The 25,837-nt window shown below is 45.4% G+C and overlaps 1 protein-coding gene across 1 annotated transcript in view; it reads right to left on the bottom strand.

The window, feature by feature from the left end:
- Positions 1 to 1,910: 1,910 nt before the first annotated feature.
- SPRED1 (sprouty related EVH1 domain containing 1) overlaps positions 1,911 to 25,837 on the bottom strand; it is an 84,644-nt gene continuing 60,717 nt past the window's right edge. Inside the window, exons 5-6 of the mRNA XM_088456572.1 lie at positions 3,954 to 4,103; positions 1,911 to 3,468 (exon numbers count right to left, since the gene is read on the bottom strand). Of these exons, the coding sequence (XP_088312698.1) occupies positions 2,824 to 3,468; positions 3,954 to 4,103 (795 nt within the window). The 3' untranslated portion in view covers positions 1,911 to 2,823. The remainder of the gene's footprint in view (positions 3,469 to 3,953; positions 4,104 to 25,837) is intronic.

The following is a 25,837-nucleotide window of genomic DNA, read 5'->3' as shown; positions in this document are numbered from 1 at the left end:
TGGCCTTCACAATTAAAACATGTCCTCCTCACTGATTACATGCAGGGTGCTAGAATGAACACTGTTAAATGTACTAACACCAGACAATGGAACTGGTAGGAGTAGAATGGATGTGGCAACACAAGTCTTCTTAAGGATGGCCTATCTTTATGACCCTCATTTTGTCTGCTTGTTTTGGTAATGGGACAGTAAAGCCTATTTAACAAAAAGACAAAACAGTCTGCAGGTGGCCAACATCGAGGAACAACGTAAGCTTCACAGGTAATGTACCTCTATCCAAGTTCTGCCAGTGTAGCCAGGACCACCACAGTGATGACCTTCTTTTAACTCCTGCATTTTACGATAACATACAATGAAATGTATTAAACTGAGAGGCCATCCAATCTTACAGACTGCATACCGAGAGCAGCCATTACACCATGAGGACTTTGTACCTGCCTGCACACCATGCAGAAGCAGGAAGTGATAGGTGCTAATAATGCTGGTCAAGCTCTATGGGGTCTATTTACTAAGATGCTGCGTTAATGCCACTCCTGCTTCCACTGTGAAGCAGGAGCTGGCTAACGCAGCACTTACTAAAAAAAGACCAGCCGAGGAGGGTGAACGTTTAGTCACCCCCTCGGTGGTAACAGCTGAGACTCCCTTCCCCTGACAGCCCTGTGTGTGACTCACCATCTCCAGGCTCCGTCCGGCAGCAGCAGCGATTTTTTTTTTTTAAGCAAACTTTATTTAAAAATGGCCAAGCTGACACAGCTGAAGTCCTGCTTCTCCAGTGAGGAGAAGCAGATAACGGCAGCTACAGGAGGCGATATCAGTGCTGGAGAAGTCAGCAGACGGTAAGTGACATCACCTCTTAGTAATACCTGTGCCCCAGGTCCAGTGTGATATTGTAGCCTGCACTTAGCGCTGGCAGGCTACAGGCAGAGAAATTCCCTTTAGTACATACTGAGAAGCGGTTTTCTACCCTTAGTACATAGACCCCTATGTCTCCTGAGACTCCAGAAACTTTGAGCTTGTTACGCTGCCCGGTTTGGCAATATGTTGTGCTGGAAACCATGCATGAGCAGATGTCTCTCTAGAATGATAGACATTTGAAGAGTCTTTCTGAGGAAGAACTCTAAGAAATAGCATTATGTTTAGCTTCCATACCCTTACCAGCATTAATTATGGAGAAAAATATATAAGACAGCATGTAAGTGAAGTATCGCATCCTAGAGAAAAAATATTTATATATTCTACACTGAGGGGGTGCTTCAGTAGTGGATGGAATTGCAAAGTCGCGTGCAAACAGCGTTGCCAGTCTGTCCTTGCAAATATGTTAATGCATTTGGAGTCATGCTTCTTGCATGCATTACTTATCCGAGCTGTGTCGGATAATCTGCAATCACATTGGCCAGCTGAGTGACCCATGGGGTCACGCAAGCCGGCTGCCGCTGATACAACAAAGAGGCCAGGAAATCTCCGTCAGCACACCTGGATGACCCAGCGATTCACTGTACGACGGTACAATATTATGGTTACATGTCTAATGCAACAATTCCACATCATCTGTGGCAAAGATGCGACCACCCAATTCATCGTACGATGAATTGGATGGTTGTCGGGATACACACTATACGATGGTCGTTCAGATCTGTCGCGGACGATATCTAATCGATGATATATCGCATAACGTGTACCCAGCTAAAGAGTATGTTTCACTCCAATGTGTGGCTGAATCATAAGGAAGTGCTTGACTTTATTAACAATCCCTACTGTGTGAATGAGCTGCAACCAAACCACCAAGTCCCAAACTCAACATAGATGAAAAGTATAGCTACACCTTTTAGACTTAAGAAGTGCCAGTAAGACAACAAAAGCGATGTATTAAAAAGATTTCAGGTACCCAGGAATAAAGAGAGACACATATATATCTGACACTTGTGTTATATTCTATGTACCAGAGTGTATAAATAATGTGACATAACACAGGTAGATCGGAGAAACAGATAAAAGCTGGATAAACAGTAAAATCATCAGTAAAACAATACACTGATAAACAGCTTATTTTTTTTTTTTAACCATTCAGCTGCCAGAGACACAATGGTCACCTTTACACAGCAGCAGGACTCAGCCCTATACCGGAATGTCCCAATTTTCAAGAGGAAAACAGGGGAAGCTGGGTAAAGAGCGAACTGTAAGAAACTTTCTCCCAAAAGTCATAAAATTTTCTTGTACCGTACATTTAGTTAAATATAGACATTTGTTATTTATACATAAAATCACTTGAATAAAACTAGAAATTATTTAGTTCCACTAAAAATTCATTTAGATATTGTGTATTTGTAGGTTGTCCAATACTTTACACAATGTTAGTTATACCTGGAAGTACCAGATGTATTATTTAAGTGTGAGAAGAGAATGGGGCATGTAAATGTATACACACACATATATATATTTATATATATTTTGTTCTATAAATTTTCTCACTTTTACCCTATCCATAAACATTCAAATCGGATCCATTCAATGAACAATGTTATCCTGTGGTATTTCTTGTAGTTCATATGTTACAAGGTGATTGAATAATTTGCATTCAAACAGGAATGGCAAATAAAAAATAAAATAATATTAATTACAAAAAGGGTGGGGAAAATAATAATATATATTAAATGCAAGACTGGCACTGTTACATATTCTCGCTGGTCCTATCTGAACGCAGATAGCTCAGTCCTCCGCATGTAACCCACATACAGCGTCACCTACAACTGCCTGCATCGAGTCCAGCAGCCACTTGGTAGATTTTACGAAATTCTTCCTGGGGGGGTTCGCCAAGTCTCTGTGTCATCCGGCTGCTTTGTGCTTACCCCCACAGCAGCCGCACACCTCCCCACAGTGGTGACAGGCTCGTAGAGGGAGGTAGCAGCACATACAGGGGGCAATGACCGATAATGTGACTAAAGCCAACCAGCGCAGGCACAAGTTGTCATCGGAGGTGTCACAGGAGCAGGGGTCGGAGAATTCTCCCTCTGAATCGGACATGCAGTGGTAGAGCATGCTCTCAGCACATAGCATGCAGCTGACCTGGTAGATACATCGCCGAATTGGATCCGGAGCATCCTGGCATTTCCCCCTTCCATTCTCTTCATGGTTAAAACGCTCCTGGCAGTACACACACCTTGAGCGCTCTCCATCCTCTTTCCTCCGCTTCTTTAAAGAGGAGGTGGGCTGAGTCTTAAAAACTCCAGATGATTTTTGCTCTTTGAGCGAGTCTCTGCCGTTAGCTGGGGAGTAGAGATAGTTGCTTTTTTTACTGTCTGTCTTGGTGAAAGGAGCACTTATCTCATGGTCCTCACGCTCGGCGTCATTTCTCCATATGTCAGGGTGCCGATAATCTGCGTAGCGCCGAATGATGATGTCACGTGGGTTGATACGCACAATTTCGTCTTCATCTTGGAAGCTGACATGTCGGAGGGGTTTCAGAGGAACCTGCAGTGGAAGAAACAAATGGTCATGCTATTAAATAAACCAAATCACAACAGCTGGTGTTTGCAGTAGAGGGAAGAGCCATTTCTTGGTGTGGTGAGTGATGGCAAAAGGTTTTCAGAAAAATTGTACAATCCTAAGAAAAAAGCAGCATAAAAACATTCCCGAGAGCTTTTCACAACAATATTAATAAAACGCGTTGCGTTCAATGAACACCATGAACATTATAATAGGTTACCTAGAGCTAGCGGATAAGTCGACAGAGGAGCAGTGCCATAAAGTAAGCTGTACCAAAGCCTGATAATATTTACAAATATTAGGCACCCCACAAACCTCCTAACAGTGTTGGATTCTATGGCACCTGTGTTTTTATTTTTAAACAGCCCTCGTCAAATTCCCAGTTATCTGCTACAACTTTAAATTCATTAACATTATTTGATTTTCCACTCCAGTTGTGCTGCCGACATTTACACCTCCAGCCTCCTCACCTGGGTGTGCATGTAAGCTCTCCTGGGATTAAGGTTCTCAAACGGAGACGGTCTGATGGCAGAACTGCGATAGAGCTCGTCCGTTGGAATCGAGTCATGATGGAAAAAGGAGTCATTGTTTTGAGTGCTGCAATGATCTTCTTTGTTCAACTACAATAGACAGACATAAAAATATCACCATCAAACACAACAGACACCTCATGGGTCAGATGGAAACAACAAGATGCATTTACTGTAAACATACCAGAAGAAAAAGAAATATGACTATAATAAATATGCTAGAATAATTCTAACAATATAAAATGAATAATAGTACATGCACTGTTATGCCATGAATGAACACAAACATAACCTGGACTTGAACCGTTCCACATTCCAACTATCCAATACACTTATATATGGAATGCATGCACATTGCGCATCCTAGAACGCAGCTGTCTGCTGCACTAAATGGTCTCTGAGTTAAATGCTGCAAAATGGACTCTGTGCCACGTCAAACTGGTTGATCAACTTACATAAAACAATCTACTTTTTAGCAAACATATTTTCGGACACATGAAATATTCTGTTTATTCGGTGCTATCAACTGAATCACTTCACTAGATCACAGGTTCTCAAACTCGGTCCTCAGGACCCCAAACAGTGCATGTTTTCCAGGTCTCCTTAAACAATCATAAGTGAAATAATTAGCTCCACCTGTGGATCTTTTAAAATGTATTAGTGAGTAATTAATACACCTTTGCACTAGGTGACCTGGAAAACATGAACTGTGTGGGGTCCTGAGGACCAAACTAGATAATAGCATTTGGCATGATGGTGTTCCATATAATATTCTGCTAGCAGATTTAATATAAAAAAAATACACTTCTTGTTTGTAGCAATTAATCACTTGAAAGTACAACTAAATCAGCGCTGTGGGCCTGATTCATTACGGATCTCTATTGTGATCGCAGCTGCGATTACACATGCAGTCCCACTGCGAAAAAATGGTAATGAATGCTATTGCAATGCCGTCGCAGCCTAACATGAGGACGCCCACCTCACCTTACACACATGCGTAATACTTTGCAAGTCTGCGAAATCATCGGTAACATCGGAGCCTCACAAGGTCAGACCTTTCTCAGAAATTGCTAACCTCATCGCAAGCAATCGCAGTGACTAATTTATGCAAGTCCCTGCACTGGCACGCCAGGCCATATAATTTGAAAGAAGGGTACACTTGAGTTGGTAATGATTCAGGTCCTATATTTCTGGTGTTTTTTTTTTTTGTTTTAATTATTATTTTAATTATTAAATTAATTATTTTATTTTACAGAAAATATTTGGTCATTCACATCAGTCTCTGCCCCAGGGGAGTTTACAAACTATATTCCCTATCACATGTACACGCACACGCATACACACTAGAGGTCATTTTTGTTGGGAGCCAATTAACCTACCAGTATATTTTTGGATTGTACGAGGAAACAGGAGCACCCGGAGGAAACCCACGCAAGCACAGGGAGAATATACACAGTTAGGGCCATAGTGGGAATTAAAACCTACGACCTCAGTGCTGTTAGGCAGTAATGATAACCATTACACCGTCTTACACCGTCTATGCTGCCCATATTACATATAGACGATGCATTTGTGGAAAAACTATTTCCATGTATTTATCGAATACAGATAAGATGTAGTGGGGCTTTGGTGAGATGGCTTTAAAATACAAAAAAGGAAAGCTGGACTGGATTTTAAAGCTTACTAATGTATTGCTACATCATTAAAATATATATGTGTACTTTCAAACTATGTTGGCATCTGTTCAGTTTTTCTGATGGGATAGCAATGAAAACAGGGGCCCGTCGCTAGAGAGCTGTCATACTGTTTCCTGCCTCTCCATTCCTACTAATCATCCTCGCGCTATAGCAGGGGTGGCCAAGTTTGGTCTTTAGGGACCCAAAACAGTTCAGGTTTTCCATACTACCTGGGGATCTTCTAAATTCTAAGAGTTAGTAATGAATACACCTGTGCATCAGCTAGGAGATATGGAGAACATGAACTGTTAGTGGTCCCTGAGGACCGAGCCTGGCAACCACTGCTCTACAGAACAAAGGGCCTGATTCAGAGCCGGACACTATTTGCGCTCGCTCGTTCAGAAAAAGGGGCCGGCTATTTAAATTGAGCGCTCGCTCTTTGCGGTCTGTTTGACGCCTCTATGTCTGAGTGAGCGAACGAAACAAGTGCTCGCTATTTTGTAAAGACGCCCCCTGGCCGATCACATCATACGTCATCTCCGCTATTTATTAGATTAATCGAGTACATCGAAAGGCGTCTGTACTGCTCGCAGTGCTTGTGTTGGATTTTCCTACCGCAATCATGTGAACAGTTCAGGCTAAGAGACAACCAAGTGACGTGGCCGATGACGCTGCTTTGTTAATTATGCACACCCTTAAAACGCCCGTTTTGACCGTTTGGCACGCCTGCGTTCGGATCACCACTCCCGTTTTCAAGCACCTTCCCCTGTTACCACCCACAAACGCCTCATACTCGCTATTTTGCGAGCGCTCGATTTCCGACCGCACTGACAAGTTGGTGCATGCGCATTACGACCCATACGCATGCGCAGATGTGCGAACATCGCTCGGAGCGAACGAGCGGCCGCTTACGAGCGGCTCTGAATCAGGCCCAGTATTCTATAACATGGTCACTAACACAACTAAACGCTTTGATTTAGTAAAACAGGTAAATTATGTATAAACAAACTGCAAATATAGGGGCTGATTCTGATTTGGACGAATCTCTGAGTATAGACGCCAATGGCGAGTTTTGCATACAGCGCAGATGTGAATCTATGAAGTCTGAATAGCCTATGCCAGTCCTATTCTGGCAGAACTTGGCCAGATCTGTCTTTCTGTGAATTTGGGCATTTCGGGGTAGAAGTGGGTGGCGACCATGCGATCGCCCCGGAACCACAGAGACTTGGGCAGTATCTTTGGAGTATCTAATGCTATGTGAAATTCACACGTATGAAGAGAAGACGTTTTCCGACAAATTTCTTGCACTAGGATGGGGTTGGTGCTATTGCTGATACGAACGATGACATTTGTGGAGGCCAGCATAAAACCAATGGTCGGCACGGCTTCCATCTTGCAGACGCACGGAACCTTGCATTGGCATAAGGTAGTAAAGCTTGCTCCACAGCTGCCCGCGTATACAGCCACTTTGCATGAAAGTCAGAATCAGCCCCTTAAACTCCAATCTCTGTCTTGAAATCCTATCTTATCAACAGGGTGGGAGATCTAATTGTTACAGGCTGGCCTGGACATACGCCAGTCAGATCTGCATAGCTTATGTGAAGCTGCCCTCTAGCAACTCACTGTATGTGTAGTATTTAACCTTTCCAGAACAACATGGAGTAGAGATGTCACATGGCACTGGCTGCTGCAACTGCACAGCAAAACAAGAGAGTGCTATATAATATTGCACTGCACTGATTGTTACAGTGACATCTTTGCAATGTAACAGCTCTTTGCCCTAAACAGAAAGCTATTGTTAGATTTCATAACACTGCATACCACAGCCAGATCCTTAGGCACTACACTCCACTGGTTCACCAGTTGTCCGAAACTAGACATGGAAGAGATAAGCATAGTGGAAGTTCTTATTTCCTGGCTATGACCACAGGCCACTCTGCGTGCTTACTCCTGTATTCCTAAAACTGCCACAGACATTCACTTTCCCGATTGCAAAAAACAGGTCAGAGGCTGCTGAATGCAAAAGAATTGATGATTGATCCCGAAAACTAAAAAACATTCATTCCCACCATAAAGAGCTGACAATTGTTAGAAATAAGAGCAAGTAAGTTCTCTGCAGTTGCAGGCAGAGTATAGAGCTGCAAGTGAGTGGGCAGCAGCATGCCAATGAAGACCCACTTTATAAACAAGGCGACGTTACCATGGAAACACTCCACGGCGACACAGCAAAAGACAAGAAAAAAAAAGAGAGAAAAATAGAGGAGAAAGAAGGAGAGGGGGAAATTGCTTCTACTTGGCTGTGACCTGAGACTGCAGTAACTGCCGTACTCCCATTAAAGAGAGTTCTAACTTACACAGACACCCCTCCTCATTTCCCAGCATGTACTATTAAGCTGCTGAAATGGCTGATAATGTGACAGGTTCCTGAACAGAGACTCACGCTTTCTGCTATGGAACTATGCTATAACCCAGTGGTGAGCAGCTTAGTTTGTACTAAGAGGGAGATTTATCAAAACTTGGAGTAGAAGTACTACTGCAGTGCTATCCAATCAGCTCCTGCTATTTTACAGGCTATATTTGAGAAATGACAGTTAGAAACTGATTGGTTGGTACTTTCTCTCTCTCCAAGGCCCAGATTTATCAATGAGTGATAATATGAGATATGGTAAGAACTTACCTTTGTTATCTCTATTTCTACGAAGTCCATAGGGTTCCACAGGATACCTTGGGGTATAGGTGTGACGTCAGTCATCGGGCACCATAGAGTTAAGCTTTCAGCCTCCCAGGATGCACTAGGGTCCCCCTCCTATATCCCGCCCCCGAGCCAAGGCACCTCAGTTAGTTACCAAGCCATAGGCCGGAGGAGGAGAAGGAAGAGAGAGAAAGAAGATCTGGATACACACAAGAATCACACTCTCACCAGAGGGAGACGGAAAAACCGGTGACCAGAACAAAGCCCATCTGCAGCACAGGTGCGACAGGGCGGGAGTCCTGTGGAACCCTATGGACTTCGTAGAAAGAGAGATAACAAAGGTAAGTTCTTACCATATCTCATATTTTCTACTTCAAGGTCCATAGGGTATCCACAGGACACCTTGGGGATGTCCCAAAGCAGTATCCTTTAAGGGTGGGGACGCTCCTGTGCTGAAAGGAGAATCCGCCACCCGAAGGAAGCATCCTGAGAGGCGAAGGTGTCAAACCTGTAATACCTCACGAAGGTATGGACAGAGGACCACGTAGCAGCCTTGCAGATCTGGACTGCAGAGGCACCACGTCGAGCTGCCCACGAAGGACCCACAGACCTAGTGGAATGAGCCTTCAAAGAAGGAGGAACCAGCAGACTTTCATGAAGATAAGCTTCAGAAATAGCCATACGGATCCAGGCTGCCAAAGTTTGCTTTGAAGCAGGCCAACCCTTTTTACGGAAGCCATAGAGGACAAACAAGGCGTCCGACTTCCTAAATGAAGAAGTGCGGTCAACATAAGTCCTTAAGGCCCGCACAACATCCAAAGTGGCCTCACCCACTGAAAGACCAGGTGAGTTAAAGGCTGGAACAACAATTTCCTCTTTAACATGAAACTGGGAAACAACTTTGGGAAGAAATTCAGGCCGAGTGCGGAGCACTGCCCTGTTCCCATGAAAAATCAAGAAAGGGGGTCCCTAAATCAGAAACACGTCTGGCCGAAGCAATGGCCAGAAGGAAAACAGTCTTAGCTGGTAGCCATTTAAGATCCACTGAGCCCAGTGGTTCAAACGGCGGTCCCTGAAGAGCCCTCAGGACCACAGCCAAATCCCAAGGCGCCACAGGTGGAACAAAGGGCGGCTGAATGCGGAGAACACCTTGCATAAAGGTGCGCACATTCGGGATTGTAGCAATCCTATGGTGAAACCAGACAGACAGGGCCGAAACCTGTACCTTCAAAGAGGCAAGGCGAAGCCCATGATCTAGTCCCGCTTGTAGGAAGGCAAGTATCCTAGACAGACGAAACTCCCGTGGTGCATAACCTCTCGGTCGACACCATTGGAAGAACGTATGCCGCACGCGATGGTATATCCTCGCGGACGACGGTTTCCGAGCTCGCAACATGGTACGCACCACAGAGCTGGAAAACCCCCTGGACCTCAACATGGCTGTCTCAACAGCCACGCCATCAAAGACAGCCGAGCCAGGCCCGGGTGTAGACAAGGACCCTGCGATAGAAGGTCCGGTTGTAGCGGCAACCGCAGAGGACTGTCCACGGACAGACCCTGAAGGTCTGAGAACCAGTGCCGTCTGGGCCACGCGGGAGCTATCAACAGGAGCGTCCTTCCTTCCTGTTTGAATTTCCGGATTACCCGTGGAAGAAGGGAAACCGGAGGAAACAGGTATGCGAACCGGAACATCCACTGGACGGACAGAGCATCCACCAGAGACGCCTCTTCATCTCTTGTGCGAGACCCATACACCGGCAACTTGTTGTTGTGCCGGGACGCCATGAGGTCGATCTCTGGAAGACCCCACCTGTCCACCAGCAGTTGAAAAACGTCCGGGTGCAGGGACCATTCCCCCGGATGAACGTCCTGGCGACTTAGAAAGTCCACCTCCCAATTTAGCACTCCCGGGATGAAGACCGCTGATATGGCCGGAAGATTGCGCTCCGCCCATACCAGGATCCGAGACACCTCTACGAGAGTCGCCCGACTTCGGGTTCCTCCTTGCCTGTTTATGTAGGCCACGGTGATAGCGTTGTCCGACTGGACCTGCACCGGACGACCCTGGAGAACCCGATGTGCCTGCTGGAGAGCATTGAAGACCGCACGGAGTTCCAAGATATTTATTGGAAGTGCCGCTTCTGCCGGTGTCCACCTGCCCTGGAACAAGTGTGGACCCGAAACTGCTCCCCAGCCCCGAAGACTGGCGTCCGTTGTCAACAGGACCCAATTTGGTAACCAGAACGGACGTCCCTTGCTGAGATGGGCCGTCTGCAACCACCAGGCAAGGGACAGGCGAACCTCCAGGGTGAGCACTATCGTCTGGGACTTCAGAGACTGAGGCAGCCCGTTCCACTTGGACAGGATCAGGTGCTGCAGAGGTCTGGAGTGAAACTGGACATATTCCACCATGTCGAACACCGACACCATGGAGCCCAGTAACCTCATCGCCGAGTGTAGAGACACCCGGCGGCTGTGCAGACAACTGCGCACCCTCGACTGTAAAGCAGAGATCTTTTCCTCCGTCACAAAGATCCTTTGCTGTCCCGAGTCCAATAAGGCTCCGAGGTGCAGAATCCGCCGAGATGGGATTAGAGTGGACTTCTGCCAGTTGATTAACCAGCCGTGACGTTGCAGCAGCGCAATGGTCAGGTCCAAGTGGCATAGAAGGAGCTCTGGAAGTCCTGCCACTAATAACAGGTCGTCCAAGTACGGCAACATGCGGACTCCCTGCAGCCGCAGAGAAGCCACCATGACCGCCTTGGTGAACACACGCGGTGCTGTCGCCAGGCCAAAAGGTAACGCCCGAAACTGAAAATGGTCGCTGCGGATTGCAAACCTGAGGAACTGTTGATGGCGCAAAAGAATAGGGACATGCAGGTAGAACAGGGACAGTAATAAAGCTGACAGTCAGAATAGAAGATACAGGCAGCAGCGCTAGCACAGTCACATACAATGCAAAGAAAATCAATTCCTGCACTAACCAGCGCTGATCACTCAACTACGCAGACACAGGGTCTGGTAGGACACAGCGCTGCATACACAGACCTGACCACAAGCGGAGGAGAGATATGCGGGGGGACCCAGACCAAGAGGCTTCCTTCCAGGCATCCAGCAGCGTTCACCATGTGTTCAGGAAGATGGCCGCCGAGGAGCAGAGAGGAGGCTGGCCTGGGGGAGGAGCGCTGCCACAGGGCCAGTCGGCAGTGTGCAGAGAGGGCTGTGTTCAGCGGGGGAGGCGCCGGCTGTGAGACAGGGAAGGCGCGCTCCCCTGGCATGCATTTAACCCTTGGGACGCCGCAGCGCTACCGCTCTGCTGCGGTCCGCTGTCCCAGGGGGTAGTGGAAGCGCAGGTTCTTACCTGGCTCCACGCTGCAGCCAGTCCCCAGGGAGCCCCCTGCCTGGGGACTCTGGACCATGTAACAGCGGGGACCCACCGCGGGACCCCGCTGCTTACCTTGCTGTCCCCCTTGAATCCGGCCATGGTCCGGAACATCTGGGGTCACCGCTAGCTGTGACCCCAGATGCTCACCAGCATCCCCGGATCGGTACCGGCGTTCTGGTACCGGCGGGGGTGTAGGGCAGACAGCATGGACGCCAGGACTGACTGTCCATGCTGTACAACCAGATGTGCAGCCACAGCTGCATCCAACAGGTGCACCCGACTCCGGCCGGGCACCAAACTAAACTGAGGTGCCTTGGCTCGGGGGCGGGGTATAGGAGGGGGACCCTAGTGCATCCTGGGAGGCTGAAAGCTTAACTCTATGGTGCCCGATGACTGACGTCACACCTATACCCCAAGGTATCCTGTGGATACCCTATGGACCCTGAAGTAGAAATTCTTGTTATCACTCGTTAATAATCTTAAATGGTGCTTTTTTTTTTTTTTCACTTTTCTAATTGTTTATTATTCATGTCATTTTAATTCTCTCTCATTTCATTAACACTTATTGATTTATCTTTACACATCTATTCTTTACACTTCACTATCATCTTTTTCCCCTTTTCGTGTGATGCCCTGGGGATGGTCCTTGGCTGGAATTTTTTGGGGTACCTTGCTTCTCGGACATGAACCCCTTAATGTTAGGGACGCCAGTAAAGAGGAGCCTTGACGATGGCCTGGCGCTTATTCATATATTTGCAAATGTATGTAACGAATACCTCTGAATCTCTATTATCATGTAGGATTTAAGTATTTTTTGTTGAGATTGCTGCAGTGAGCTGGAGGGAATCTTCTTCTTTTTTTTTTCCTACGGTGCTCAAACCAATCAGCTCCCAACTGTCATGTGTTTGAAAAATGACAGGAGCTGATTGGTTGGAGCACCAATTAAGATTAGTAATGAGTGATAACAAGAATATCACTTGTTCATAAATCTGGGCCCAAGTTTTTGATAAATCTCCACCTATATGCATAGCCGGATCATCCATTAGGGAAGCTAGGCTCCTCACAGGGCCCAGTGAGCACTGAAGGACCCACATTACTCTAACACTCCCTTTTTATGATGATTTATTTTTTATTTTTAAGGAAGCTGCTCAAATCAGTATGTTGCCTAGGGCCCCATGGGGATTTAATCTTAATTTAATAAAAAACTGGAGTCGCATTTAGTCTGGCGTATAGTTTATTTTACTCCATTGTATTATTCGGAGGCAGAGGGGGCACAGCGAAGCTTCCCGTTTAGTAGGAAAGGAATGTTTAAGTATTAATTTCCCAGTGATTGCAATTATAAGACCGTGGTACTGCCTATTGGTATTGTGATCTTTCAAAACTTTAAATAAATAAATGTGGGAATTCACTCATGTTATTTTAAACAGCATTATGGTAAACCGTGAGATAATGAACAGAACTGTTCAAAGGGTTGTGCCACTGCTAAACCAATCAGGTGTCTCCCAATTCACACACACACATACATATATACGTTCCATAGAGTTCTGTGTCAATGTAGCACATAAATGCAGGGTTACGGTCAAACTTGGGGTACAAAGAGTGGGCTGGACAAGCACACACAAGGGGTCAATTGCCAGTTAATTAGGGATCCTATAAATATATTTTCATACACGTTTAGGGCCTGATTCATCTACCGCTGTGCGTATTAAGACGCACCATCAGAGACTGCACCTACCCTATAGCAGGTGCATATTCTCCATGTGAACATGGCCGCCAGGCCAGTGCAACTGCATCATTGGATACAGTCACTGACCGCAATATGCCCACGTCTGGCTAGCCACCCCCTTTTTACTTTCAAGAAACTGCCACCGAAACTGGATGGCTCTGCGCGCAAATCAGTTTGCGCCTTTGTGCGGTAACACCGAGACGCATGCGCTGTGCGACTCGGACGCATGCGTACACTGAAAACATTGGCCGCCTTGTGTGCAGCATAAACATTACGTGCGCAACTGAACTTGGGTTCATTCACTCATTATACTCAAATGAAAGTGTATTGATGCACTCACAATTCAAAAACTATGACCCATGTTTGATTCTGAGATGGGAATGTATCTGTACGAAAGTCTTAGCAAGGATTGATCACAAAACTTCAGACAGTCTGCTGCAAAGCTCAGATTATTACTACCCTTTCTTTATATGGCGCCACAAGGGCTCTGCAGCGCCTAACAAAGTACATAAACAATTGAGCAGAAAAAGAGAACAGTGACTTATAGTACAAGACAATGCAGGACAAGTACATGATACGTTCATTCTCATGTCACTGTGCACAGGCTGTTCTATCACACCTATTAAGATGCACGTCATTGATTAAAACACTGCTATAAATGTTGTGAAAAGAAAACCAAGTTGAATGCGATCAGGTTGTTTGACTCAAACACCAAAACAGGTGGACGCATGCACAGAAGTAAAACATCGGGCACTTGCGCCTAATGTTTTACTAGCGTCCACCTCTGAATCAGGCCCAGAATTGAATTGTAATAAAACTGCCTGTCCAAATAGCACAATAAAATGTATGAACTGCAAAATATTTGGGGACACTACAAATTTACATTTGCACATAACGAGGATGCTGAGCTGAACGCAAACCGCGAACATCATTTCTCACTCATTGTTTGCATGGAGATAAAAGGAGTATATTTGCCTGTATACAGAGTTCCACACATCTCTCCGAGCAGACCGCACCTATCTGTACGTTTAAATTAATACCAGTCACCATTATCAGCGCACATTTGCACCAGCCCTATCCTTGGTGAAAAAGACATGCCTGAAAACAGGTGTATTTACACATCCACCTGACTCACGCAGTCCGCAACTCCATCAGGGGGTATGGATTGATAGACAGTGTCTACATAGACAGTCAATAGATAGGCAATAGGTTGACAGGTAATGGACTTAGGCCGACATGGTCAAAAGGTCAATACACATTTTTTTTTGTTAGTTATTTTAACCCTAATCCTCCTCCTAGTGGCTAAACCTAACCCTCCCCCTGGTGCCTAACCCTGACACTCCCCTTCCGCAGCCTAACCCTCCACCAAGTGCCTAATCATCATGAAAAACCACGCGTCGACCTTTTGACCAGGACACCTACTGTATTCACGGTCTACGTTCCGGTGTCTATCTATTGACTGTCTATCTCGTTACTGCATCTACCATCTGGATACCTTCCATCAAGCTCACCCTTACTGAAGTTAGTCTACATGAGAACGCCCCATTACAGCCGAGTTACGCCCCTTCAGTTACCAATGAAGACGTGTCCGAGATGAAATGCCCGCAGTTGCATGCACTTAGGAGGGGAATTCAATTCAGCGCGATGGTGAATAGCTGCGGGAGGGAGCTCCCGCAGCTATTCAATTCAATGCGCTGTGTGCCTTGTCGGGAAGCAGGTGAGTCAGAGAATGCCAGTTCTCGCAACTTAATCTGGGCATTCTCTGACTAAAGTGCCGGGTGCGCGGCTGTTAGCGCCGCACTAAGCCGGCAAACAGCTGCATGCCCGGCACTTTTGTCGGATTTCTCCTCGCATCCCCAAGGGGGTGCGGGAAGAAATCCTTTGCCCGCCCAAACACCGCATTGAATTGAATAGCTTCGGGAGCTCCCTCCCACGGCTATTCACCATCGCGCTGAATTTAATTCCTCCCTTAATTAGGGAGCAGGTGCAATATGAAAATACGAAAGGGTCCTGGACTGCACACCCTGAATATATATAATGGGAGGTGCTACCTGTTGAGACTATTATTGCAGGCACAGAAACAGACAGATCACAGGTGCACAACTCCAATTTACTGATTATATATAAATACATTATGCAATAAAATATTGCAATAAATAGAGGTTTTTAGCATAATCATGGCCAAGGTTATGGGCCTACCCACCATATCCAGGCAACCTCTGTAGGGTAGGTCCCTAACATACTAGGGTTCAAATCCAGAGGGCAAAATTGGAGTTGTGCACCTGTGATCTGTCTGTTTCTGTGCCTGCAATATGAAAATACACAAGATATGCTCCGCAAAAGGTCAAAAGTTCAACTCTACATCTACGCCAATGTACCTATTGCCCCCTGACGCATAACAAAGAGCAGCCAATGTGCCTCTTTAACCCCCCTGACGTATAACAAAGAGCAGACCTCAGGGTATCTTCAGTCTGGTTCTGGAGTTTCCAGTATAAAGGTCACTGTGCACAGTCTGGAGGAGCTGCGCATTGTAGGAAGTGCAAAAACATCACTTTAAAGTACATCCTGATACTAATTTACCATTTATACTAACTGCGTGGTTTGGTCTCATTTGTGTCTCACACTAATCAGAGGAGTAGGTAGAGATCTGTCTTTACTGCTTGTGTTTTTAAATGTTTTTATTATATTTGTTAAAAAATGTCCTTTCCCATATTGCACATGGAAGACTAAATACACCATGGCAAGTTTTCACATGTACTGGAGATCTTTCTGCAGGGAGAAAAATGTTCTGTGGGCCTCTACAAAACAGGGAACCCCATCACCTCCCCAATGCCCCTTTTTTACTCTTTACATTTCAGTAGAAGTGTTAAAAATCACATCCAAACAAACAAATCTAGTTTGCATAGTGGTGGAACATCTCCACTATCCAGCCAGCTCTTCTCATCATGAAATGCAAAAGCTTACAATCTTCACATGTAAAAATCCATGTGCATTGCAATAGGTACAAAAACGGGAAGTAGTTAATAGATCTATTGGCACCGGAATACCGACAGTAGGTGATATGCCAACGTCGGAATCCCGCCAGCCAGGATGCCGAACGCAAGTATAGCGGGGCTGGTTAGGACTTAGCCATGGGGTGGGGGGTTAGGTTTAGGCTAGGGAGGTTAGGGCTAGGTACCCCTGTGGGTGGGTTAGAGACTAACAGGGAGGGTTAGAATAGGGTGGGGGGAGGGTTAGTGTTAGGATATAGGAACAGAGGGTTATGGGGAGTAGGGGGGAGGGTTACTATACTTACCCGACCTATGTCGGGATCCGGAGCATCAGGATGCCGCTGTCGGTATATTGACTGGAGGTACATTCTTTGAAAGAGTCGTAAATAACCACCTTGTGTGGCCAGTTTCACACACAGCAACCTATCATATGTTAGTTTTACAAGTCTAAACCTAGCGTGGCAAGGAATGCATATGTATTATTACTTGTCATGAATGGCAGTAATTGCATATTGAACTCCTGAGTAAAATACTAGTCCAGGCGCCAGTGGAGGTGCACAGATCTAACTCTCCTGCTAGTAATCAATGCTGCACACCTACAAGAGGCTTTGCCACACCTCTAACACTATACAAAAGAAAAGAGAAGAATAGTAGGTGGCACTAAGAGTACACAGCCAGGGATGATATATAAAAAATTCTTTAATAGAACAAAACAAAATATATATATATCAGGTAATCAATAAACAATTTAATAAAACTCCCGGGAGTGGGGTTATGAATACATCCGGTTGCAGCGTTCACATATGCAAGTGGACACTGCCAGCAACCCACGTGATACCACACAGCCCTGTGGAAGCGAGAGACCCACATAGCTGGGATCGGTGAATTCCGTGGAGAGAGAGGCTGTATTACTGTACCGGGAGGTATCTTTATATTGCAGGAGGATATACAGTGTGAGATCTGCTGCAGTGGTTACACATGCAGGAGGACAGTGAGTACTCTGGAGAGCTGTGTTTTTAGCTGTCTTCACCTTACCTTAACATACTCCATATATTTTTGATATTCACGATTGGAACACTGTGGATTATTGGAAACATTAAGTTCCGTTTGTTTATTTTTTTTGCAAACTTGCCACAATTGTTGCTATTCAACAGAGGTCTTCAGTGAAAATTGCTACATTACGGAATTACTTTGTTTTTGTTTCTAACTCTGTTGGATAGTGATTAACCATCCGTTACAATTGGTAACTATCTGCTACAAGCCATTTTACATCCGCAGATTGCATTTATTATATTTCTTTTTTATTGTTTTTTTGGAGCTATAGGTTTATTTTTATTGTGATTATATTGATGTATTCATAACCCACTCCTGGGAGTTTTATAAAATTGTTATTGATTACCTGATATATATATTTTGTTTTATATATCATCCCTGGCTGTGTACTCTTATGGAGCATACACAGGGTCAGATTTGCCAGATGTGTCAGATGAACGATCTGAACGATTTGATGAATGAATTGACCAACGATTTGAACTATGAACGATTTTTGACTGCATTAAAATGCATGGAATTGTCCAAATCTGACTGCAAACACATCAGATGTCAGATATCGTTATCTGACCATCGGGAACGTGCATCGTTCAGACATGTCAGATATGTCGGTTTTTCCTTCAGATATGAACGATTTTTTAAATAGTTATCGTTGAGATCTGAAGAAAAATCTGACCGTGTGTATGCACCATTAGCGCCACCTGCTATTCTTATCTGAACTCCTGAGTAAACTATTCTGTCTTAAACAGAGTGGCTCTACTAAGGCGTTGGAGCCTCGGCAGTGGCAAACAGATTTGCAGAGGCTCACTAGGGAAACCCCAGAAAATGGTCCTAACACACCTGGATTATTACTTGTCATGAATGGCAGTAAATTGGGGGTTCTTGCACAATACTGGACTGAGCACCTGATTCAGAGATGGGTGCAAATCCCAATAAGACAGCAAATCTGTATGCAGCGGACTTGTGAAAATATGTTAATGACATCTCGTGCATTGAGATGCCCACCTCAGGAGTCCGATATCTGCTGCTCACTCACAAAAGTGGGAACATCGGTGCATATTGAACTCCTGAGTAAACCTATTCTGTCTTAAACAGAGTGGCTCTACTAAGGCGCTGGGGCCTCGGCAGCAGTGAACAGTTTCGCAGAGGCTCACTAGGGAAACCCCGCAAAATGGTCCTAACCTGGGTTTTTTATCCCCCCACCCACACCCAAAAGCTGACTCACTTATTGTGAAGAAATCCTCACTGCGATTGCCATCGCTAATCCATCGCTGCGTGAGAGCAATGCAGCTTTGACGCATGCGCAGTGGATTAAAAAAATAAATAAATCGTCAATCAGCTGCCAATCAGTTTCTGTCTACAAGACAGAAGCTAAAAACCTGGGGCATATACGTCTTCCCTTGACAACCTGTCCAGTGTTTTTGTCAAATATCCCCCCCCCCCGTTTTGACCAGTAGCCCCTTAAGCAAAAAATATGGTTCAGAGCATCTGCATTGGCCAGTTGGCTTCTTGGCCTATGCTCTACTGAAAACTTTACATTTTGCAATGCCTAGAACTAGCTAGTTATCCTCTCATTGGTCTCTTTATTCTCAGCCATCCACTTCAGCAGAGCATGATGCGTGATCATTCTAAATGTTTTCACCAAAAGGTAGCACCTTCTAATGCCCACTTAATTACCAATGCTTCTTTTTCAACAGAGGTATTTCTATCATGTATATTCAATTTCCTACTTAAATAAGAGAATGCTCTTCACCATCTTTGCTATGAGACAACACAACTTCTATCCCTACATCTGATGCATCTGTCTGCATGACAAATTCATGGCAGGTGTCATCAAAACTGGTTTGGTGCACAACGCTACCTTCAACATCTAAAAAGCCTTTTCTGCATCAGGATTCCACTTTACCATAACGGACTGTTTACCCTTGGTAAGGTCAGTCAAAGGGTCAGCAATGGTGGCAAAATTGGGTAAGAAAGCTCTCACCTGCTTCTTATTTGGGTGTTGGCCAGTTTTGTATTGCCTCGAGTTGGAGCTCTATCAAACCTATAGTGCGTCCAAGACCGTACACATCTCCCATCCCTAATCAACACTTTTTTGGGTTGGCTGTCAATCCTGCCTCACTGGAACACTGCTTGAACCCTGGGTTAGTGAAACTGCCAATCAGGACTATAGATGACTACATCATCGAGATAAGAGGCTTAGGGATCTATTTACTAAGCTTTGTTAAGAGATAAAGTGAACGGAGGTAAGGTACCAGCCAATCAGCTCCTAACTGTGATGTCACAGACTGTGTTTTAAAAATGACAGTTAGGAGCTGATTGGCTGGTACCTTATCTCCGTTCACTTTACCTCCTAACAAAGCTTAGTAAACAGACTCCTTAGAATTTTATCCATCATCCTCTAAAACGTGGAGAGTGCCCCATGTAGAAATAGCAAGATCTAATATTCGCACAGACCCTCTGGTGTAGAAAAAATTGTATTTTCTTTTGTCTTGTCAGTCAATAAATAAATAGGGTATATATAATCCCAATCTTTCACATCTTTATCCACCACTTAGATCAGTTTTGTTAAACCTCTCTACTAGACCATCGGTCTGAGGGTGATACACACAGGTCCTTAGATGAGTAACTTAAACAAGCGTCACATCCCTTTCACGATTCTTGACATAAATGTGATACAATGATCAGTTAGGATTTCCTTAGATATTCCCACTCTGCTAAAGACATGTACTAGTTTCCTATCAATTGTCGTTGTTGATGTATTGCGCAATAGTATCTCTTCCGGGTATCTAGACTTTTACAAGAGTAACCAGGTTACCAGACTCTACCGGTTTGCCTTCAACAGAGACTATACACATTTGTTTATCTGGCTCAGCCTGTCGGTCTGCAGTGCTGGCTAGCTGAGCAAAGAAAGATACTCTGCGATTCACATAAGCAGTATCATATTGCATAGGTTCAGAGGTAAGTGGACAATTAGCAGCAACATGGCCCAAGCCACCATATCTAAAACATCTGATCATATTTTTATCAAGTCTTTTACAAGGTGGGAACCTTCCTGGCACAGCTGGCCAATCTCCAGGTTCCAAGCCTACAGTCTTTTGACGTTTAAGTTTATTCCACCGCTGAGGACCCTTTTCACTTGTAAGAAATCTTACCAGAATACACTGGAGACTTTTTCCAGGACTAGGGACTGTGGCGTTACGCCTGCACAAGAGCCTTGACTATATCTTCTATGGTATCGCGTGGTGTAGGTGGGAAGCAGAATCTGGCTCCCCTAAGCATCTGACAATGACACCACCGGGAATTTCACAACATAAAAGTATTTTCCCAACAGCAAAAAAACTGGGTATCTGTCAATTTAAATTTTTCACAATATTTTTGGGCTGCAATTTAAGATCACTGCTCGCATTCTCCATCATGTGTGGCAAGATCAGGGTAAGGGTGCCATCTCTTAGGGGAAAACAGTTGAACTTGTCATGCAACAGCCAAGTAGTAGTACTGCAGTCCAAGGCCTTCATAGAAGTATCTGCAGCTAGATTTATTAGCAGCACAAAAATATTTATTTACTTATTTATTTAAAGAGAGCTAAAGCCCGGACACTTTAGCTAAGTACCACAGCATTGCAGAGGTTTTTCTCATGGGTACTGCGGACTGAGACCTGGCCCACATGGCCAAGATAGCGGCTGCAGCACTGAAGGCATGAACCCTCATTCTGTTGCACAATATAGGCTCTAATTTTAAACAACCTATCAGTGCTAGGACCAGTGTATATAGAAACATAATATTTAATAAACAGTGCTGTGCCCCAGTATAAAAATGCATAAATATATCACATGTTTAAAATGGAATGTAGTCAAAATGTCAACAGGTGAAATGTCAACATTGTCAGATTGTTGACATTAGGGTTTAGCTGCAGGGGTAGGTTAGGGTTAGGCTGCAGGAATGAAGGGGGGGTTAGGGTTAGGGATTAGGAGAGAAATACTCATCCGAACACTGGATGATTGGAGGACTAAACCGGAAGTCGCCACTGGGACAGGGAAGATATGTCAACATGTTTCATCACTGTCTACATGATGAGTGTCGACATGGTCAACACTGATGAATGTTGACATATTATCAAACTTTATATATAGGGTGCCACACGTGTTTCGCAGTGCAGTACAGAGGGCAAAACAATAAGACAGTACAGGGTAAAACAGTGGACAAGTAACAATTAGCACTACAAATCTCAACATGGCCACTGACACAAAGGGTGCAATGGAAATATTCAGCGTAAGCTGAAACCTTTAGCCATTGGCATGGATGCATAAAACAGGTCTAGGTTGTAGGAGTGGAGTCCAGGTGCAGAGAGCCCAAGGAGGAGGTGTAGAGTGTAGCTGGTGTGCAAGAGCGGTAGGTAACGAGAACAGGAGAGAGGAGGGCCCTACTCATGGAGCTTACAGTCTAAAGGGAATTGGGAGACAAACTGAAGACATAAGGAGTGAGCCTGTGTAAGGGGAGCTAAGGGCAGGAGCAGGAGTGAGAGAATTGGAGAGTGCAATAGGCCGATTCTAAAGGCAGGGCCGAAACTAGGATTTTTGTCACCCTGGGCAAGACAGTAATTTGGCGCCCTCCCGCCCATCATAAGATGGTCTTTTCTGACAAATTTAATGTCCATTCCTTAAAAATAATAGTTAAGGTTTCTTAAATAAAACCATCAAATGTCCAAATTATTTTATTAAAATTACAAATATCGACAGAACAAACATATTACACTGTACACATAATGCCACATATTCCTAATGCCATTTACATATAATGCGACATATTGTAATGCCATTTACACATAATGCCACCCCCCCCTGCAGCAGTGCCCCTATAGTAATGCTTCCTGTAGTAGTGCCCATATAGTAATGCCCCCTGCAGCAGTGCCCCTATCTTAATGCCCCCTGCAGTAGTGCCCCAATAGTAATGGCCTCTGCAGCAGTGCCCCTATAGTAATGGCCTCTGCAGCAGTGCCCCTATAGTAATGCCCCCTTCAGCAGTGCACCTATAGTAATGCCCCCTGAGGTAATGCTCCTGTAGTAGTGCCCATATTGTAATGCCCCCTAAGGTAATGCCCCCATAGTAATGCTCACGTAGTACCACATACACAGAACAAAACAATACTTACCTTAAACCCTGCTACTGCGTCCGTCGCCGTCCGGGACGCCCAACTGCTCCTCGGAACTATGGGAGAGACATCATGACGTCTCTCCCATAGTGCCTTTGGGGGGAGCTGGAGTTCAGGAGAGAACCGGGCACCTGCTGGTAATAAAATCCCAGCGGGCGTCCGGCAACTGGAGCCTCCCTGCGGCGCCAGGCTGAGGGGGCCTGGGGGACACAGGTGGCGAGTGCATCAGCGCTGTTGGATTCAGGGGCTATGGGCCCCTAATCCGGCACCCGGTGCACGCCCACCTCCAGCACCCCCCTAGTAGCGGCCTTGCTAAGGGGTATATTGACTAAAGTGCGGGTTTATACACTAGAAGTGGAGTTGCTTATCTACTCATTCTACTTATTTATTTAGCATCTTCTAGAAGATAATAGCTAGAATCTGATTGGTTGCCATGGGCAACAACTCCACTTCTAAAAATCTGCAAATTAGTAAATAGATCTAGTACTTGTTTAATACTACACACATCCCCCATATGCATCTTTGTGAATGTATGTTCAGAGTGTCACCTACGTCAGCCATTTCTCTTTGACCTCTGAGCGTTTCTGGACGGCAAATTCAGACGAATTTCCTGCACTTAGTATGGAATAGGTGTAAATGCTGATGCTAGTGGAGATGGAGTGGGAGTGGTGTGTTTGCAAAGATGCCTTCGACTGAGAATACGAGCTTATACAGTACTTGCATCAGCATAACGTTTGCAGTCCTTTTGGAGCAGGCGTCTGGAGTTATGTTTGCATTACATGCGACTCAGAAACAGGCCTTTTATGCATTTTAGTTTCGTCTAATTGGCCGAGGTCAAATGGGATGTAGCAGAGGGTGACATCGTTCTGGCGAATCAGGGACGATTTTCCATTCTGGAATGTTGAGCGACATGAAAGTGTCCCCCACAAGGCAGCCTGCTTTGCTCATAATCTGCATTATTAGTATACAGCTCTAACTCAGTAGTGTGTAATAGGACTCCCGGAGACCTCATGACACCTGAAAATGGGTGACGTGACCCTTCTGACCATAGTCATTTCCCCTCTTTGTCCCTCTTCTTAGCGATTCGCATAGGACATGACACTGCTTCCAAACATACAATACAGTATGTTAGATCATGATTGCCTGGTGATATATCCTCTCCCGCCCTAGAGACCAGTCATAGGAAAACCATCTGGTTGGGGTGTGCAAAAACTTCATGCTGGCGTTCGAATCACTTAATGAGATCTGATGCTTCTCTGCAAAATGAATGTTGCCCACACAGGCCCAATACTTCCGTTCAGTCCAAGCAGAGAGATATGTGTACAATTTAGCAGCACGCGTAGGTGGCCACTCTGCACATGACCCGCTGTTCTGCCCTGTATCGTGTGCTACCCTGTTATGGCCAAAGGCTACTTATGAGTCCCATGAAAAATAAAATATTGCCCAGCATTTCTCTAGCCACCATGTGGAGCAATGCAGCAGTAAATACAGTTTAACTGTGCTAGCATTATATTTTGTAATGAAGTGTTTGAGAAGTGCAAATGTGTCCAGGTCACACTCACTCAGTACCTCACGTCTTTCAGCCAGCTAGAACACTCATACTCTGGTTACAGGTCTTACGGCTGTGTGTGAGAGCAAAGACCGGAATAGTGCAAAGTTGAAGGGGAGTCTGGCATCATCTGCACCTTGCTCACTGCCAGCTTTTAATGCACTTCGGAAATCTGCTTTCTTCCAGCTGCTGGTGGAACAATTATGGTACTGTGGTTGCTACGAGATGTTTTCGATTTCTCCCCAACCCCCTTCTGAAGACACAGTTCTGTGCAGGGGCAGGCAAGTCTGGGGGAAAGCTATAAAAGTGTCTCCAGCTGCAGAAATGGCAGCCAGATGAGAGAGAAAAGCCGGAGGGGGAGAGGGAAGGATAGCAGAGCCTTCCCTCCCCCCTACACCCACTCACAGCACACACAACTTTTCTCCTGTCATCCTAGAGCATCCTACAGGCAGCCAGGAAGCTAAATTTACTATGACTGTGTGCCTGGCCAGCAGGAAGTAGGAGATTGCAGAGATTAGAACATAACACCAAGGTTTTAAATCTGTCCATTAAAAACTAATCTCTACTAACCAAATAGCAACAAAAGGACACCGAAAAATCACAGGAAGGACTTCCGCTAACAGGAAGATAAAGGGAAAACGTCAGGAAAAACAAAAGCACAGGAAGTAAAACAGAAGATTGCAGGGGGAAAAGGAAAAAAGGAATGGAAAGAAGAAGAAAGAAATAGATTTACAGACATGATTGGGGGAAAAAAAAATATTTGTACAAACATATAGGTTCCAAAAATAGGTATAAAATAACAGGAAAGATGGCAGCTCATATACAGACGTGTCTTTGCAACACTAGGCGTCTTTACGCTATAGGGCGCAAAATGTGCAATACGCTACTACAGAATTAGTGCACCGTATCTGTCTTTAAATTGTGTTATTTAGTCGCATCACAGACTCAGCAAAAAGCCACTCAGTGTACCAGAGATGCTGGGCTGTGACTGTAACCGCATAGGAATTGGTTTTACACATGTAAAAAGTTGCAGGTGAAGCACAACGAACTTGGCGTGAGTAAAAGCTGCGGCTGCTCGCCTTGGAGCCCTTTTCACACAGATTCAGACTCAATCACACCCAGAGGTACAAATGTTGCACGCCTCAGTGGTCAGCGTACGATAGTCTTGCAGTTCTGTCACTCTCAGTTGTTGCATTTATGCAAATAAGACGCACAATTTGAGCGAAACAGACGCTTGGCCGAGTTGTGCGGGACCTGGGGCCTGATTCAGACCAACTCGCAAGCGCTATGCGCTCGCAAGCGGGTCAGCTGTCGATGTTGATTGACAGCTAGCCCCGTTCTGTAGGCGGGGAGGGGGGGTGGCTGGCCAAAAGGAGGCGTTCCCGAAGGAATGCCTGCCGTTTGAGGGCGGCCCTACTGACATCGCTCATGATGTCAGCAGTGAGCTTCCTGCTCTATTAGAGCAGGAAGCTCACTGGGGCTTGCGGTGGACGAGACCCTACCACAAGGGTCTCGTTGCAAGCCCGGTTGTCGCGACCATCACCTGGCCGCTTGCAAAAGCTGGCCTCGGAATCAGGGCCCTGGTGCACAGAGAGGGTCTATTT

The sequence above is a fragment of the Taudactylus pleione genome, unplaced genomic scaffold, assembly GCF_031769625.1.
Source record: "Taudactylus pleione unplaced genomic scaffold, aTauple2 ptg000707l, whole genome shotgun sequence".
Classification (NCBI taxonomy): Eukaryota; Metazoa; Chordata; class Amphibia; order Anura; family Myobatrachidae; genus Taudactylus; species Taudactylus pleione.
The sequence above is the reverse complement of the archived record's forward strand: the minus strand, read 5'-3'. Positions and strand labels throughout refer to the sequence as shown.